General features: G+C 38.4%; 1 protein-coding gene across 7 annotated transcripts in view; it reads left to right on the top strand.

Annotated features, from left to right (window-relative positions):
- The window catches only part of NSD1 (nuclear receptor binding SET domain protein 1), a 146,428-nt gene that overhangs the window by 91,906 nt on the left and 36,943 nt on the right, over window positions 1–17,579 (top strand). For all 7 annotated transcript variants that reach the window (XM_064596501.1, XM_064596504.1, XM_064596505.1 and 4 more), the window contains 6 exons: window positions 3,028–3,152; window positions 6,735–7,005; window positions 8,434–8,543; window positions 10,564–10,639; window positions 14,563–14,681; window positions 15,591–15,734. In XM_064596501.1, the coding sequence (XP_064452571.1) occupies window positions 3,028–3,152; window positions 6,735–7,005; window positions 8,434–8,543; window positions 10,564–10,639; window positions 14,563–14,681; window positions 15,591–15,734 (845 nt within the window). The remainder of the gene's footprint in view (window positions 1–3,027; window positions 3,153–6,734; window positions 7,006–8,433; window positions 8,544–10,563; window positions 10,640–14,562; window positions 14,682–15,590; window positions 15,735–17,579) is intronic.

Below are 17,579 nucleotides of genomic sequence, written 5' to 3'. Positions count from 1 at the left end.
GATAGGATAAAGGGATATGATGATGTGATAGCATAGGGATCTGTTCTAGTAAAAAGAACCCGGTGGTTTTGGAGCATGGAGAGATTTTGGTTGGAATCATGGACTTGCCATGTAAGTAATGGACTAACTTGAGTGGGCTTAGGCAAGGCACTTTCCTCTTTGAGCCTCAGTTACTTATTTTTTTTTTTAAGACTTTTTTTTTAAGTAATCTTTACACCCAATGTGGGGATCAACTTAGAACCCTGAGTTCAAGAGTAGCACGCTCTACTGACTGAGCCAGCCAGGCACCTCTCAGTTACATTTTTTATAAAATGGTGATGTCATAACTTACCTTGAAGTGAAGATTAGAAATTCATGAATATTAAATGGCTGAACCGTAACTTGCATGCACATAGTAAACCCATGTTATTCCCTATCATTTCTTTGGTCTTATTTGGTTTAAAAATGTCATTGGTGTTTGAAAATTTGGATACTATCTAATGGGAATATATTAAAGGCATAATCTGTTTGCCTCAGAGCATAAAGTTACTACCCATTAACTGTCACAGGTACAGATGCATATACTTATTTCAAGATGTATTTTGGCTTATTTCTTTTCTCCAGGAGAGATTTTTTTAAACATTATTATTTGAGGGGAACATTTTAAGTAATTGTTTAGCTGATGGTTTTAACTTCTTTTGAAATGCTTGGGAAGAACTCGCCAGTTTGGGTCACTTACAGGTTTATTGTCTAAAACTGAGAAGTTAGGAAAATTGCATTGGTTGAAAGGTTTAACAAGCCCTATAATTACATTGGGAGCCTGTAGGTATATAATTTTGATAACTGTTTCAGCCTCTATCATTTTAACTTTTTATTATTTTATTTATTTATTTATTTTTAAGATTTTATTAATTTATTCATGAGAGAGAGAGAGAGGCAGAGGCAGAGGGAGAAGCAGGTTCCCTGCGGAATAAGGAGCCCGATGCGGGACTCGATCCCAGGACCCTGGGATCATGCCCTGAGCTGAAGGCAGACATTTAACCGACTGAGCCACCCAGGTGTCCCAACTTTTTATTTTTTATTAATACTTTATTTTTTTAGAGCAGTTTTAGGTTTGTAGCAAAATTGAGAAGGCACAGAGATTTCCTATATTCCCTGTCCACTCACATGCACAACCTTCCGTATTATCAACACCCACCGCTGGAGTGGTACATTTGTTACAATTGATGAATCTACATTGACACATTATAATCACCTGAAGTCCACAGTTTACCTTAGGGTTCATATTGGTGTTGTACATTCTTTGGGTTTGGACAGATATATAATGACTTGTATTCATGATTATAGTATCATACAGAGTATCTTCGTTGCTATAAAAATTCTCTGTGTTCTGCTTATCTATCACTCCCCCCCCCCACTCGCTGGTAACCACTTTTTATTATCTTCGTAGTTTTGCCTTTTCCAGAATATATGTATGTAATCATATAGTATATATAGCCTTTCACATTGATTTTTTTCACTTGGTATATGCATTTAAGCGTCCTGCATGTCTTTTCATGGCTTGATACCTCATCTCTTTTTAGTGCTGAATAATATTCTATTGTCTGTACATACCACAGTTGATTTATCCATTCACCTACATCTTGGTGGCTTCCAGGTTTTGGTAATTATGAATAAAGCTGCTTTAAAAATCCATGTGAAGGTTTTTTGGGTGAATATAAGTTTTCAACTCCTTTTATATTAGATTTAAATAGTTAAACTAAGTGGTATATTACTACTATTTATTGCTATGAAATTACAGTAGTTAGAATTAGAAAAAAAATTATTTTTCATATCTCATCCTAACAGTTTTATGACTTTTTTCCATATGTGCTATCTAAGTAGTAAAAGCCTTTGCCAAGTTTACTGTGCCTATGATTTGACCTTTTCCTTTTGGTCTCAACTGAACACCAGTGTTCCTCATTCAACTGAGGCAGAAATAGTTTCCTCTGAGGTTATTGGGTCATGAAATAACCTCTTGAGTAGACCATCCTACATTCTGTATGCATTAGCTTTTGCTCCCAAAGACCTAATAAAATCACTATAGCATGTTAAACTGGGACAAAGTTTTATTGGGAAATTATAATAGATATTTGTTTTACCATTAATTCAAAGAAAAATGCTATGATATTTTGAAATTTTGACCATAAAACATGACAATTTTTTTTTCTTAAAAGGTACCCCGAACTCTGTATTTTTATCTTATTTTCTGTCTTTGGCATACATGCCATAGGCTTTTTATGTCATTGAGGTAATGGTATACATATAATTAATTATATTTTTTAATGATTCTCTTTAGAAATATTCCTCAGTTTTCTAATGTGAAACTCACAACTATGGTACAAAGTGTGTGTAAAGTGCTTTTGAAATTCACATGGTAGTACTGATTAGGTAAATATTCTATCTGAAATATCTGTCTAGTATTCTGTGTAATCCAGAGAGGTGTTATTAAAATAATTTATGGTATATTTTATGAATTTGCTTGATTTAGACTTTATTTTATTAAAGATTTTATTTATTTATTAGAGAGAGAGAACATGAGGCAGGGGGTAGGCAGAGGGAGAGGGAGAAGCAGACTTCCCCCTGAGCAGGGACCACCCCCGACGTGGGGCTTGATCCCAGGAGCCTGGGATCATGACCTGGGCCGAAGGCAGACGCTTAACCAACTGAGTCACCCAGGCGCCCCTAGACTATATTTTAATGTTAGCTGTATCTGTCACTATGGGGGGGACACTAGTTAATTTCAGTTTAATCTTTTTTTATCTTTCCCTTAACTTCAGATGGGCTGTGTATATGTGTATAGAGCAACAAAAGTTGCTCTCAATCTCCCCCCTCAACTTCCGTATGTGATAAACCATAGGAAATCACTTTTAGCCTCTTAGAGCTTAAGCAGATCGTTTTTGAGAGTTTCCCATCTCTGTACCTCTGAGAGTACAGGGATGGTTGCATGAAAGCAGTGGGCTTTCCTCTAACATTTTGGTTAATATGAACTTGTTTCTCCTCTTTTAGCTGTGCGGTCAGAGAAGAAACGCCTTAGGAAGCCAAGCAAGTGGCTTCTGGAATATACAGAAGAATATGATCAGATATTTGCTCCTAAGAAAAAACAAAAGAAGGTGCAGGAACAGGTGCACAAGGTTTGTTCCAACATTTTAATAGTCTTTTCATCAGTACTTTTAGGATATTGCTGTTTTGCCTTCAATATCATGTTTTGTCTGCATGGGATAATAATTTCCTTAACTGGGATCTTGCTTTTTCCATTTTTTACCACCAGCTTTTGGCACTACTTAGAATATACATGAAATGTATAAATGGCTCTATGCACTGTGAGTAGTATATGTATATTTAAATTTTTTTCGCCCTTTGCTTTCAGAGATTAATGATTTAGGAATATTATTATGACAAAATATTTGTTAAAATTGTAGAATATAAAATATGGTAGGATCATAATTTTTTATTTTTTATTTTTTTTAAGATTTATTTTATTTGAGGGGCGTCTGGGTGGCTCAGTCGTTAAGCATCTGCCTTCGGCTCAGGTCATGATCTCAGAGTCCTGGGATCGAGCCCCGCGTCGGGCTCCCTGCTAAGCGGGAAGCCTGCTTCTCCCTCTCCCACTCCCCCTGCTTGTGTTCCCTCTCTCGCTGTGTCTCTCTGTCAAATAAATAAATAAATAATCTTAAAAAAAAAAAAGAAGATTTATTTATTTGAGAGAGAGAGCATGTAGGAGAGGGCCAGAGGGAGAGGGAAAGAGAGTCTGAAGCTGACTCTGTGCTGAACATGGGCCCCATGTGGGGCTCGATCTCACGACCCCGAGATCATGACCTGAGCCAAAGCCAAGAATCAGGCTCAACTGACTGTGCCACCGAAACCCCCAGGATTATAATTTTTTAAAAAATGCTATTGATACCTTATTTGCTTTATTTTTTAATTCAATTTTTAAAAAAATTTTTATCTAAGTAATCTCTACACCCAACGTGGGGCTCAGACTCATGACCCTGAGATCAAGAGTTGCAGACACTTCCAACTGAGCCAGCCAGGCACCCCTTAATTCAATTTCTTTTTTAAAGATTTTATTTATTCATGAGAGAGAGAGACAGACGGGCAGAGGAGAGCACAAGCAAGGGGAGAGTCAGAGGGAAACTCCCCACTGAGCTGGGAGCCAGACATGGGGCTCAATCCCAGGACCTGGAGATCATGACCTGAGCTGAAGACAGATGCTTAACCATCTGAGCCACCCAGGCACCCCCCTTAATTCAATTTTTTTAAGCTCAGTTACTTTACAGTGAATTAGAGACATTTTACCTTCTATCCCTAAATAATATGCACCTCTAAAAAATAGAGCATTTTCCTTCATAAATGATTTAATTTTACTGCATCTTATAAGATCAGTTTATCTAATAACAACAATTCCATATCAGATTTCCTCACTTGTCCTCTAACCTTTACATTTGGTTTATTAATTCTAGGACTACACATTTTATCTGGTTGTTAGATTTCTTAAATTTCTTTAAATCCAGAACAGTCCCCCTTTTTTCATGACCCTATCTATCTAAGTAATGAGATACCTTTACAGTATCCCCTTCTAGATTTGTGTGATTGCTTCTTCATATATTTCTTTTTTTTTTTTTTTAAGATTTTATTTATTTATTTGAGCCAGAGAGAATGAGAGAGAGAGAGCGAGCACATGAGAAGGGGGAGGGTCAGAGGGAGAAGCAGGCTCCCTGCCGAGCAGGGAGCCCGATGCGGGACTCGATCCCGGGACTCCAGGATCATGACCTGAGCCGAAGGCAGTCGCTTAACCAACTGAGCCACCCAGGCGCCCTTCTTCATATATTTCACTAAACTTTTCTATCTCCCTTGTTATGTGGAAATTATAACTAACAATTTGATGGATTCAAGTTAAACAGTTTTAGCTAGATTAAATTGTAGGTGCTATTGTGTCATATATTGCATGGCATTAGAAGCTGTCCAGAGTCCTGATTTCCTTTCTTTTAAGTCATTTTGTTCCCTTTGATCAAGAAGGAATATGTGGGGGTGCCTGGGTGGCTCAGTTAGTTGAGTGTCTCACTCTTGGTTTCAGCTCAGGTCATGATCTCAGGATCCTGGGATCAAGCCCTGCATTGGGCTGTGCACTCAGCAGGAAGTCTACTTCTCTGCTTCTCTCCCTCTGCCCTGCTTGCAGGCTCTCTCTAAAATAAATCAAATAAAAAAAATAAAATCTTTTAAAAAATGAAGCAGTATATCTGTAATTACTTTGGCTTCAAAAGAATGTCCTCTTCTCTATCCACCATTTCCCTGATGGTTTTTAAAAATTTCAATCGAGGGGTGCCTGGGTGGCTCAGTCATTAAGTGTCTGCCTTCGGCTCAGGTCATGGTCCCGGGGTCCTGGGATCGAGCCCTGCATCGGGCTCCCTGCTCGGCGGGAAGCCTGTTCTCCCACTCCTACTCCCCCTGCTTGTGTTCCCTCTCTCACTGTGTCTGTCAAATAAATAAAATCTTTCAAAAAAAAAATTTTTTTTTTCAGTCAAAGAATCCTTGTCTGGATCAATAATTTTATTAGGGGTTATAAAATGAAAACTTTCAGATTTTATTATTTCTTCTACTTTTATTAGCTGCCGAACTCTCTCATTAACTGAACACTTTATTGTCTTGATATACATGAAAGGAAGCATAAATGCTTATTTCTTTCCTATAAATTTACTAACTTAACATTGGGAATTCATTATTAGCTGCTTTACTGGTGACATATTAGGAAATCTTTTCGTGGGTGGGGAAGGTTATCACTGGCATTAATGAATTTTTATAGCTTTAGTATATCTCAACTGCATTTTTTCCCTTTTTAAAAATTTATAGTAAAATATATATAACAAAGTTTGTAATTTAAACACTTTTAGGGTATACAGTTCTGTGTCATTAAGTACATTCACATTGTTGTGAACCATCACCACCATCCATAATCTCTAGAATTTTTTCATGTTCCCAAACTAAATTTCTGTACCTATTAAAAAATAACTTCCCGGGGCACCTGAGTGGCTCAGTTGGTTAAGCGACTGCCTTCGGCTCAGGTCATGATCCTGGAGTCCCTGGATCGAGTCCCGCATTGGGCTCCCTGCTCAGCAGGGAGCCTGCTTCTCCCTCTAACCCTCCCCCCTCTCATGTACTCTCTCTCTCTCATTCTCGCTCTCTCAAATAAATAAAAATAAATCTTTGAAAGAAAAAAAAATAACTTCCCACTTTCCTCTCAGCCCCTGGCAACCACCATTCTATTTTCTTTTCCTTTTCTTCTTCCTCTTTTTTTTTTGAGAGAGAGAGAGCGCACACACACATGCATGTTGGGGAGAGGTAGGGCAGAGGGCCGAGAGAGAATCTTAGTCTCCATGCCTAGCACAGAGCCCAGTGTGGGGCTCGATCTCATGACCCTGAGATCATGACCAGAGCCAAAATCAAGAGTCCAATAGATGCTTAACTGGCTGAGCCACCCAGCCTCCCCCAATCTATTTTCTGTCTTGATGAATTTTACTGTTCTAGGTAAACCTCATCTACATAGAATCATACAATATTTGTCTTTTTGTGTATGGCTTATTTCACTTAGCGTAATATCTTCAAGGTTCATCCATGTTGTAGCATGTGTCAGAATTTCATTAAGTGTATTACTCTTTTTGACACTGAAATTATAGCAACTTTGGTCTATGGAGTCTACTTTTATTTTTTGCTCTTAGGTAAGTTCCCGCTGTGAAGAGGAAAGCCTTTTAGCCCGATGTCGATCTAGTGCTCAGAACAAGCAGGTGGATGAGAATTCTTTGATTTCAACCAAAGAAGAGCCTCCAGTTCTTGAAAGGGAGGCTCCATTTTTGGAAGGGCCCTTGGCTCAGTCAGAACTTGGAGGTGGACATGCTGAGTTGCCACAGCTGACCTTGTCTGTGCCTGTGGCTCCGGAAGTCTCTCCACGGCCTGCCCTTGAGTCTGAGGAATTGCTAGTTAAAACACCAGGTAAGATGGGGATGGGGTCTCAGAATGTAAGTAGATATGATTTTAGCATGTTGTGATGAAAAACCAATAGTGAATCTCTGTACAGCAAGCTACCCACATTTGTCCTGGGAAATCCTGAAAGTGCTGGCTAATTGGATATAGTTAATGACCATGAATTGGTGGTATACTGTCCAGAAGACATGTTTTAAAAACAATTCTCCTTACTCCACTGTTACTCTTCATGTTTGTTGATCAAACACATGTGAGTCAACACTTAGGATAGCAGGGTTTGGGGGAGGGGCTCTACACACTAATAAACACATGAAACTTATGCTTTAGATACTAGCTCTGTCAATTCTTGTGTTACTTAGGAAGTTGTTTAACCTCTGAACTTGTTTCCTTTTTTATAAAATGGACATCATAATGTAATTTACCTGATACATTGTAAGTAGCTAAGTGTAAATATTCCCTTTAAGTTAATTACCAATTGTTTTTCACTTTATCATTCTTTGTATACATGTCACCTGGTGTGAGTTGAATCTAAACATACTGTCTCTAATTACCTTCTGATTTTTTTTTTTTTTAAGATTTTATTTATTTATTTGAGAGAGAGAATGAGATAGAAAGAGCATGAGAGTGGGGAGGGTGAGAGGGAGAAGCAGACTCCCTGCTGAGCAGGGAGCCCGATGCGGGACTCGATCCGGGGACTCCAGGATCATGACCTGAGCTGAAGGCAGTCGCTTAACCAACTGAGCCACCCAGGCGCCCTACCTTCTGATTTTTTAATATTGTAGTCACTCAAGGAAAATTTTGGATGTAACTTTTTTATATTCCCAACAATAGCTTGTGATGATATTCCTTTTATTAAAAAAAAAAAGTATCCCAATTGTGTTTATTAATCAAGTAAGACAGAATCAAAAAGACTTTAAAAATAGTAAAGATAGTTACTATTTCGTAATTTAACATGTACCAAACTCTGTTATTAGGCTCTTATATATGATTCTTAAGAACAGTCCTACAAAGTAAATGTGTTTTTTGTTTGTTCAGGAGCAGAATAAAAATTCTAATCTTGGTCCTATTATGCCCGGAATTCAGGCTCTACCCCACCTCACTTCTCTTTTTGTCCTTACTATCAATTAATTATTATAAAGATAGTTCTGCCCTTTTGATTTCTCCCTTAGTCCTTTGATGATACACACACAGACACACCCACAGACGTAAGAACATTTTCAGATTCGTTTGTGTTTGTATTGAGAATTGTTTTCCTGTTTTTTCATGTTAACTAATATTTTAGAATAAATAAATACAATCCTATCCTGCCCCTCCCCAGAAGATGAGGAGGAAAACATAAAAAATATGGTGATTCATTTTTCTGTGGCATATAAATTTTTTTTAATTAGTTTGTGCCTAGTTTCTAAATCATCTAATGAAAAGATACATGCATTTCAGGAAATTATGAAAGTAAACGTCAGAGAAAACCAACTAAGAAACTTCTTGAATCCAATGATTTAGACCCTGGATTTATGCCCAAGAAGGGGGACCTTGGCCTTTCTAAAAAGGTATGTTATTTTAGTCAATTCTAAAATATGATTAAACCATATGTAAATATGGGATTTTAAAAACAAATCTTTTAGTAATACTTAGCAACATTGATGCACACATACAAAGACATTACAGAATGGCAGAGTATACTTGTTTGGTCTAAGAGCTCCTATATTGAGAAGCTGTTTTGCATTTTTGTGGATATGAGTATCAGTTGGTTTTAGATGTTCTTTTCAAGTGAAAATGAAAAGAGCTTTTAAGATTGACTGTAGTGTGTGTGTGTTGTCATTTTTTTTCTGGGATTAAAACCTCACCTGCTTTCTACCTCACCTCTGTCTCTGTGGGCCACTAACCTACTCTTATCCCGTTGCCTTGTCTGCATAACACCTCAGAAAAGACTCCGCTCATTTATAAACCAGGCAGAAACATTTGAACCTAAGCTTTTGAGTTTGCAAACATCGTTTCTATTGGCCAAGAAGGCATCATTAAATAGTAGATGGAAATAGAAGGTTACTTTCCTGGATATTAATTTTTAGGGAACATCCTGTTGCCCATATGTTTGAGGAGTAACTCAGTGTGTTAGAAATTCAGTTGTTAGGGTGCACAGATTTCCTATTAAAATTTTCTTTCTTTAAAGGAAAAATGCAGATTGTAAGCAAATCAAATATAGAGTTTTTAGACTTTCATCAGCTATAACAGGCTTCTATCATTTAATCCTATATTGAGGATCCTAGTTTTTGTTTTTGTGAGTTATTCACCCATCTGGATTAGCATGTAATTGTAAAACTCAATTTATTCGTGTTTTTGTACCTCATTTTAAAGTCTGCATTATATCCTTTAAGTCTTTTACTCTTCTCAAAGTCCATTTCCTAAGACCTGTCCTAGTAAGGCTGTGATAGTTTCCTTCTGCAGTGCTTTCTCTCTTGACTTTGTCTTATTCAAATCTTAGCCACTTGCAAGATTGTTGGAAGAGGTGGATGGTAAGGGACAAGGAAACTATGATTCATTTGAATATTTTGCATGGAAGTAACATTTGCTATCAGGTGATAAATTTAGTAGTATTATACAAGGTGAATTATGTAAGGCTGTTGCATTACTGCTACAGGTGAGGTAATGACAAATTTTAAAGAAAATAAGAATTAGGGCCAGTTTAGTGAATGATATTTTACCTGTTTTATTGAGATATAATTGACATACATAAGTTAATGATTTGATTAATGTGTATAATGAGCATTTGGAAATTCACTGCTGTATTTTAGCTTGTTTTGACCTCAAAATTTAGGAACTTTATAGCAAGAATAGCATCTGTTATGTTGACTTTTTGTGGCCACTAAATTTTGTTTGACATTCCTGCTGAAGAATATTTTTATTGTAGAAGACACTTGCTTGGACTGGAACTAATTCATACAAGCATTAGTAGTAGGGGAATAAAATGTGTAGGAAATTACTCTTGATGTCTGAGTGTTTTGTTTTGAGTTTTAATGTTGCTTTCATTTATATTAATCTACAGCCAATTAAATTAGAAAGACATTCCATGATTCAGAGCTTTCTGGTGTATGGGCTGCTGAAGTGAGCACTGATTCAAAGCTTTTTAATATTTAGAATTCATCAAATACGTTTGTGTAAAATCTAATGGCTATAAATGCAGTCTTAAGAAGATAGATTTTAAATGCAGGGTGGTATGGAATAGAACTGAGATGGTGGGTCTCTGGAAATATACCCTTTCTCTTTGTCTGCCACTTCAATCAGAGCACCATTCTGTATCTGCTTGATATATTGGGACTCTCTGGTTAACCCCCACACCCCAAAGGAGTGTGTATTTGTATGAGTCTTTTGGAGCTTTTTTGTGTGTGTGTTTTTGATGTCTTTTTTTCACTGTGTAGTTTCTGTTCAACCCATTATTATTAATACTGTTTATTTAATTGTCAGAAACAGCCAGGATTTCTGTATCTGTGATAATAGTTCATATTTGGCATATAATATAAAGGGTTTATTTTCTGTTCTTCTGTAAATCTGTTGCATTTTGTTTATTTGTAGTGTTATGAAGCTGGTCACTTGGAGAATGACATTAATGAATCACGTGCTGCATCTCATTCTAAAGAGTATGGTGGAGGTGCGTATTTTTGAGATTTAAAAAAATGTAATGCATGGGGCGCCTGGGTGGCTCAGTCATTGGGTGTCTGCCTTTGGCTCGGGTCATGATCCCAGGGTCCGAGCCCTGCATTGGGCTCCCTGCTCATGGGAAGCCTGCTTCTCCCTCTCCCACTCCCCCTGCTTGTGTTCCCTCTCTCACTGTGTCTTTCTCTGTCAGGTAAATAAATAAAATCTTAAAAAAAAAAAAAATGTAATGCAAAATAACTATGAAGCACCTTGTCAGCTAACTAGAAAAGTTGTTACATATGTAAGCAAGACCAGTGAGGTTGCAATTTCCAAGACTTATTTGCCCAAGGGGCACCTGGCTGGCTCAGTTGGAAGAGCATGAGACTGTTGATCTCGGGGTCATGAGTTTGAGCCCCACATTGGGTGTAAAGATTACATAAAAATAAATAAAATAAGATAAAATCTAAAGAAAAAACCCAGACTTGTTTGCCTGAATATGCTTCCTAACATGATGCATGCACTAGAAAGCTGGATGGTCATTTTCAGCTTTATGCTGAAATTAGTTACATGGAATTAGAATTATATTAGAGTAAGGAAAAGTTAGGAACAATAAAGAAAAATCTGCTACTTAATTTTCTTATTAGATGATTCTCTAACTGTAATCATTACTTTCTTGGCTTTGATTCAGTTTTTATTCTATAGGACAGAAAATGTGGAATCTGAGTTGAGAGGGAAATTACAAGTCATCTAAGCCTATTTCTCACAAATAGTCTTAGTTTCTTTTTTTTTTTTTTTTTAAGATTTTATTTATTTGACAGAGAGACACAGCGAGAGAGGGAATACAAGCAGGGGGAGTGGGAGAGGGAGAAGCAGGCCTCCCGCAGAGCGGGACTCGATCCCAGGACCCCGGGATCATGACCTGGGCCGAAGGTAGATGCTTAATGACTGAGCCACCCAGGCGCCCCTAGTCTTAGTTTCTTTTGTCATATCTATGATTTTTGGTGAGTCAGCATATGCTTGAAAAAGACAGCTTATATTTTGAGTGTGGTCCATGTGGTTGCTTCTTTTAAGGGCTTGGATATCTTTTATATTTTATATATATTTTTGGGAATTTATTTTTTTAGGGAGAGTGCGAGCAGGGACGGGCAGAGGGAGAAGGAGAGAGAATATCCTAAGCAGGCTCTACCTTCAGCCCAGAGCCCAACACAGGGCTCGATTCCACGATCCTGAGATCATGACCTGAGCTGAAATCAAGAGTCAGATGCTTAACTGACTGAGCCACCCAGGCACTGGGCTTGGAAATCTTTTAGATTGCATTTGAATCTGACTCCTGAAAGTTATACATGTTGATCTTGGTTCTGCCTATAGGAGGATTGGGCAGCCCTTCATTCAGTAACAGATAGAATATCGTAGTTTGAGCATTTCCTCTACCAGATCCTTTGTTTGCTCAGTCCATTGCTTTAGGACTGTTAACTTTTTTTTTCTTTTTTTTAAAGATTTTATTTATTTATTTGACAGAGAGAGGGAACATAAGCAGGGGGAGTGGGAGAGGGAGAAGCAGGCTTCCCGCTGAGCAGAGAGCCCGATGTAGGACCCTGGGATCATGACCTGAGCCGAAGGCAGATGCTTAATGACTGAGCCACCCAGGCGCCCCAGGACTGTTAACTTCTAATCCATCTAAAGCATTACAGAGATTTAGGATATTATCCATATTATCCTTGTTTTATAGAAAAACATGAAGATGAAAGAGGTGGCAGGGTTGGGGGACTAAATCCAGAACTGACCAAATTCATGGCCACACTATCATCTTGTTATTCACTCCAGATTTTTTCAGGCCTATTCTTTGTACCACTTTGATCATTCATCTGCCAGTGCTATTTATTGATTAGTGTCATTTCTGAGACATTAGCCCAGATTTCAGCACATGGCATCAGATGTGGTCTGCCAGCAAAGGATATCATGGGGAGGTTATATTACATGTGATCTTTTTTAAAAAAAGATTTTATTCATTTGAGAGAGAGAGAGAGAGCAAGTACACAAGCAGGGGGAGGGGCAGAGGGGAAGAGAGAAGCAGACTCTCTGCTGAGCAGGGAGCCCGACATATGGCTCCATCCCAGGACCCTGGGACCGTGACCTGAGCTGAAGGCAGACACTTAACTGACTGAGCCACCCAGGCATCACTACATGTGATCTCAAATAAGCACTTTTTAAATTTTTTGTTTTTTTAAAGATTTCATTTATTTATTTATCAGAGAGTGAGCGAGAGAGAAACAGCATGAGAGGGGAGAGGGTCAGAGGGAGAAGCAGGCTCCCCGCTGAGCCGGAAGCCCGATGTGGGGCTCGACCCCAGGACTCCGGGATCATGACCTGAGCCGAAGGCTGTCGCTAAACCAACTAAGCCACCCAGGCGCCCCAGATGAGCACTTAAAAAAAAAAAAAAAAGATTTTATTTGTTTTTTTTGAGAGAGAGCGAGCACAGGGGGTGGAGGGGGCAGAGGAAGAGGGAGAAGCAGACTGGGCGCCTGGGTGGCTCAGTTGGTTAAGCGACTGCCTTCGGCTCAGGTCATGATCCTGGAGTCCCAGGATCGAGTACCGCATCGGGCTCCCTGCTCGGCAGGGAGCCTGCTTCTCCCTCTGACCCTCCCCCCTCTCATGTGCTCTCTCTCTCTCATTCTCTCTGGCTCAAATAAATAAATAAAATCTTTAAAAAAAAAAAAAAAAAAAAAAAAGAGGGTGAAGCAGACTACCCGCTGAGCGGGGAGCCTGATGCAGTGGTCAGTGCTGGGACCCCAGGATCATGACCTGAGCCAAAGGCAGACAATTAATAAACTGAGCCACCCAGGCACCCCTTAAATGAGCACATCTTTAAATATGACCCATGATTATTAAGTTTTCTAGTAAGTAAATCTAGTAGTATGTTAGCTTATGTTAAGCTTGTGTTCATATATAATTTCATAGATTCACCGATTGGCTTGCTTGTTTTAAACAAAAAACCTTTCAAAATGTCAGCTCTTAATATTTTTGTAGTCCAGCTTTTATAAAAATACAACCTGTACTTTATCTTTTATCAATTTCATCAACTGTTTCAGCTTCTGAGAATTTTGAACCTTTATTCTGCTATCATATTAATTTTTTAATCATAGGTGATTGGCAGCTTTGATAGCAGAGCTTCTCCATCTCTATCAGGCAATCCCAAGAAAGAGAGTACTAAGCCAGTTTTCCAAAGTCTAGCCTTCGTGTTGATACCTAGCCTAATTATCCTGGAATATTTTGTGAAATATCATTTGAGATTCCTCTTGATATTTCTATAACAAAAAGTTGAAATATATATAATAGACAATGAGGGAGAGACTGGAATTTCATTTTGTAAATATGCCAGGTTAGATCATACATTTTGTTGGATGTTCAAGATTTTAGTACTATTGCATGAATATCCTTTAAGCTATTAAATGTTTTGGGGGAGGTCTCCCCTTTCCCCAGGCCAGATTTTTGTATTTCTGCTTTTTATCTTAATCCTTAAATCATATAGTGATATAATTTACTGTCTTTAATTGTGGAGGTCAGGTTTTAGTATCTTTTCCTGACTACTAAATGTATTTCCTCCCCATCTATAGGATATTAATGTCCTTTGAGGAACTATGAAGTCTTTCACTTCAGTCATATAAAATGAAACTGCTTTAACCTACTGTATTCATTTACCATTTAATCTGTATGAGATAGAATTTATATATGTGTAGCTATTTCCCCAACTAGTTACATAGTCATGGGTAAATGTGCCCTTTTTCCTCATCTGCTAAGTTGGGGAATTAAATGGACTTTAAGACTGGTTTTTTACTCTAACATTCCATAATTCTGTGAGGTCCTTTTGGTTGAAGGTAGGATTTCCTGGACTTGTGAGTGAATAGCCAGCAGGTAACGCATGTTTTCCTGTCATAGGCACTACCAAGATATTTGATAAACCAAGGAAGCGAAAACGACAGAGGCATGCTACAGCCAAGGTGCACTGTAAAAAAATGAAAAATGACGACTCATCAAAAGAAACTCCAACCTCAGAGGTATTACTCAGTTCCTCATCTTTTGACCTTCCAAAGAAAATCTACTTTTCACAGTAGAGGCCACACCCCTCTTTCCCTTGAGTTTACTTAAGAATAATGTTCTACTGAAACAAGCTAATTAATAGCTGTAAGAAGACATATATGGCAACTATGGGTATGATCTTTTTAAAGGATCAGATCCTATGCTCTAGGTGTCTGATAAATTTTATAACTTTCATCATGAAGTAAGCTTTTTCTAAAACCAAAGCACAATACCAAGTAACCGTATGATCCGAATGAACTTGGATATTGCCCTTTAAAAGTTGAGACTGCTACAATTAGAAGGGAAACTCATTTGCTTATTTCTTGAGACCATCAACTGCTTAATTTTAGACTAATGTTTGTAAACATTGGCTTTAAGGAAACAAAAAACAAAGGTAGATTTAAAACCATTTCCTTGTAGAGCATCAGTGCAGTCATTGATGCTATCTCTGGCTTTTCAGCTCAGGTTAAAAGAGAATTAGAACAAGTGAGGTCAGTTTATACATAATGATACAGAGTGTTTCTTTCCAGGATAATTTGAATAGAATGCCCAAGGGGGCATTATTTAGGAAACACTGATCTTGGAAGGACAAATAAGTAATCAAATAAACTTAAGAATGTTTTCTCTCCCTTAGTGAAACCTTAAAATGGAACAGCTCAAAAAGTTCCAGTGGAACAGCCTCAGAGCAGTTAGTGGCAGGGCATGAGGCGCCCACTACCCGCCCAATCACAGCAGGGTTAGAACTAACATTGCATGCAGTCCGCCCGCGTGATTGGCTGAACATCTGTAAGTGCTTAATGGCTAGACAAATAGCAGCCCAGAGGGAGGGGGTCAGATGGAGGAGACATCAATAATACAGATGTGGGACATTATTTTTTCTCTGCAAGGGAGAACTGATGACACACAGAACGGCTGCAAGCCCTAAGGAGACTGTTGAGGAGGGTGTAGAGAATGATCATGGGATGCCGGCATCTAAAAAGCTGCAGGGCGAACGAGGCGGAGGAGCTGCACTCAAGGAGAATGTTTGTCAGGTAGAGGATGTTGCCCACTTGGATTTTGATTGCTTGCATGTCTCTTAAGAGAAGCCCTCTCCATCTCTTGATAACCCAGTCATGGTTAGAATAAACATTTTCCTGGATGATTCCAGTAGAGTCATTTCCCTTTAAGGATTTAAGTCTTACCCCCCCCCCTTTTTTTTTAAAGATTCTATTTATTTATTTGACAGAGACAGTGAGAGAGGGAACACAGCAGGGGGAGTGGGAGAGGGAGAAGCAGTCCTCCCGCCGAGCAGAGAGCCCGATGTGGGGCTCGATCCCAGGACCCTGGTATCATGACCTGAGCTGAAGGCAGACGCTTAACGACTGAGCCACCCAGGCGCCCCCAAGTCTTACCCCTTTTTACAAAAAGAGAAAGGAGAAGAAATATTTAGTGTTGGTCAATGACTTGCCCTTGTTACCCATGAGTAGATGCCATGAAGCGGGTCTGAGATGGGAGAAGGTGAATCTGGTGATTGCTTAAAGATCATTTTCCTGTACATTTCATGGCTTGAGAATCTCTGGGTTTCTAAGGAACGCTGCAAGGGAAATTTTCACTTTAAGATTTCTTTACCTTTAAAGTAGTGACTTTAGAGAATCTACCACCTGCCTTTTTATATTTATTTAATAAGTATTTATACAGTGTTTACTGTGTGTCAAGAGTTTCCATCACTTTATAAATAATCCAGGGGCGCCTGGGTTAGGCAGCCGACTCTTGATTTTGGCCCAGGTCATGATCTCAGAGTTGTGAGATCGAGCCCACATCAGGCTTAAGATTCTCTCTCCCTCCCCACCTCCAGAAAAATAAATAAATTTTAAAAATAAATAAAAATAAAACTTATAAATATTAAGTCATTTAGTCATAACAATCCTGTAGACTACCATGTCCTCATTTTTATAGGTGAGGAAACTGAGGCATAGAGATATTACATAACTTGCTTATAGTCACACAGCAAAGCCAGGATTCAAACTCAAGCAGTCTGAGTTTAGAGCTAATCACTGTTGTGTTGCCTCTCTGTAAAGAGCCTTTATCAGACTTGGGAGTAGAGTCAATTAAATGGATGCTTTGGTTATGTTCTCTTTTTTATGGGCTTGATTTACCTTTGTAAATTCTTAAAAGCTGGCCTATAAAAAGTTGAAGATAGTTTTTTTTTCTTTTTTCTTATTGAAATGGCTAAAAAATAAAAGTTAACCCAAGCCCAGAATATGTTATGATAAACAATAGAATTTCAACTCAGTTTCTTTGTTTTTTCATTTTTACTATTACATAAAGAAGGTTGATCATATTCAGATCAGCACCCACACACAGTGTTAGTCCTTAAAGACTATATGGCCACAAAGATTATCAACAAAAAATGGTTAAAGGGATAGTTGCCTTGTGGTCCTGGATTGTTTGGATCACTCTTTATCTGTTGTCCTTGTTTAATTAATTAATTAATTAATTAATTTTTTAAATTTTTTTTTTAAAAGATTTTTTATTTTTATTTATTTGAGAGAGAGAATGAGAGACAGAGAGCACGAGAGGGAAGAGGGTCAGAGGGAGAAGCAGACCCCCCGCTGAGCAGGGAGCCCGATGTGGGACTCGATCCCGGGACTCCAGGATCATGACCTGAGCCGAAGGCAGTCGCTCAACCAACTGAGCCACCCAGGCGCCCCTAATTTATTAATATCATGTCCTTTCACTCACATGGTTACCATTTTGAAAGATGAAATTACATGGTCATCCCTGTTAAAGGGTTAGTCTGTAACATTTGCTTAACTTGAAAACATTCTTTGATATATACTGTAATTGAAGTTTTCCTGTTTAAATAGTGATGGCGAATTTGTTTATTGTACATAAGA

Source organism: Mirounga angustirostris, unplaced genomic scaffold, assembly GCF_029215605.1.
Source record: "Mirounga angustirostris isolate CCGP_5_RB_7025 unplaced genomic scaffold, mMirAng1.0.hap1 SCAF_7, whole genome shotgun sequence".
Taxonomy (NCBI): domain Eukaryota; kingdom Metazoa; phylum Chordata; class Mammalia; order Carnivora; family Phocidae; genus Mirounga; species Mirounga angustirostris.
This window is presented reverse-complemented; position numbering and strand designations above follow the sequence as displayed.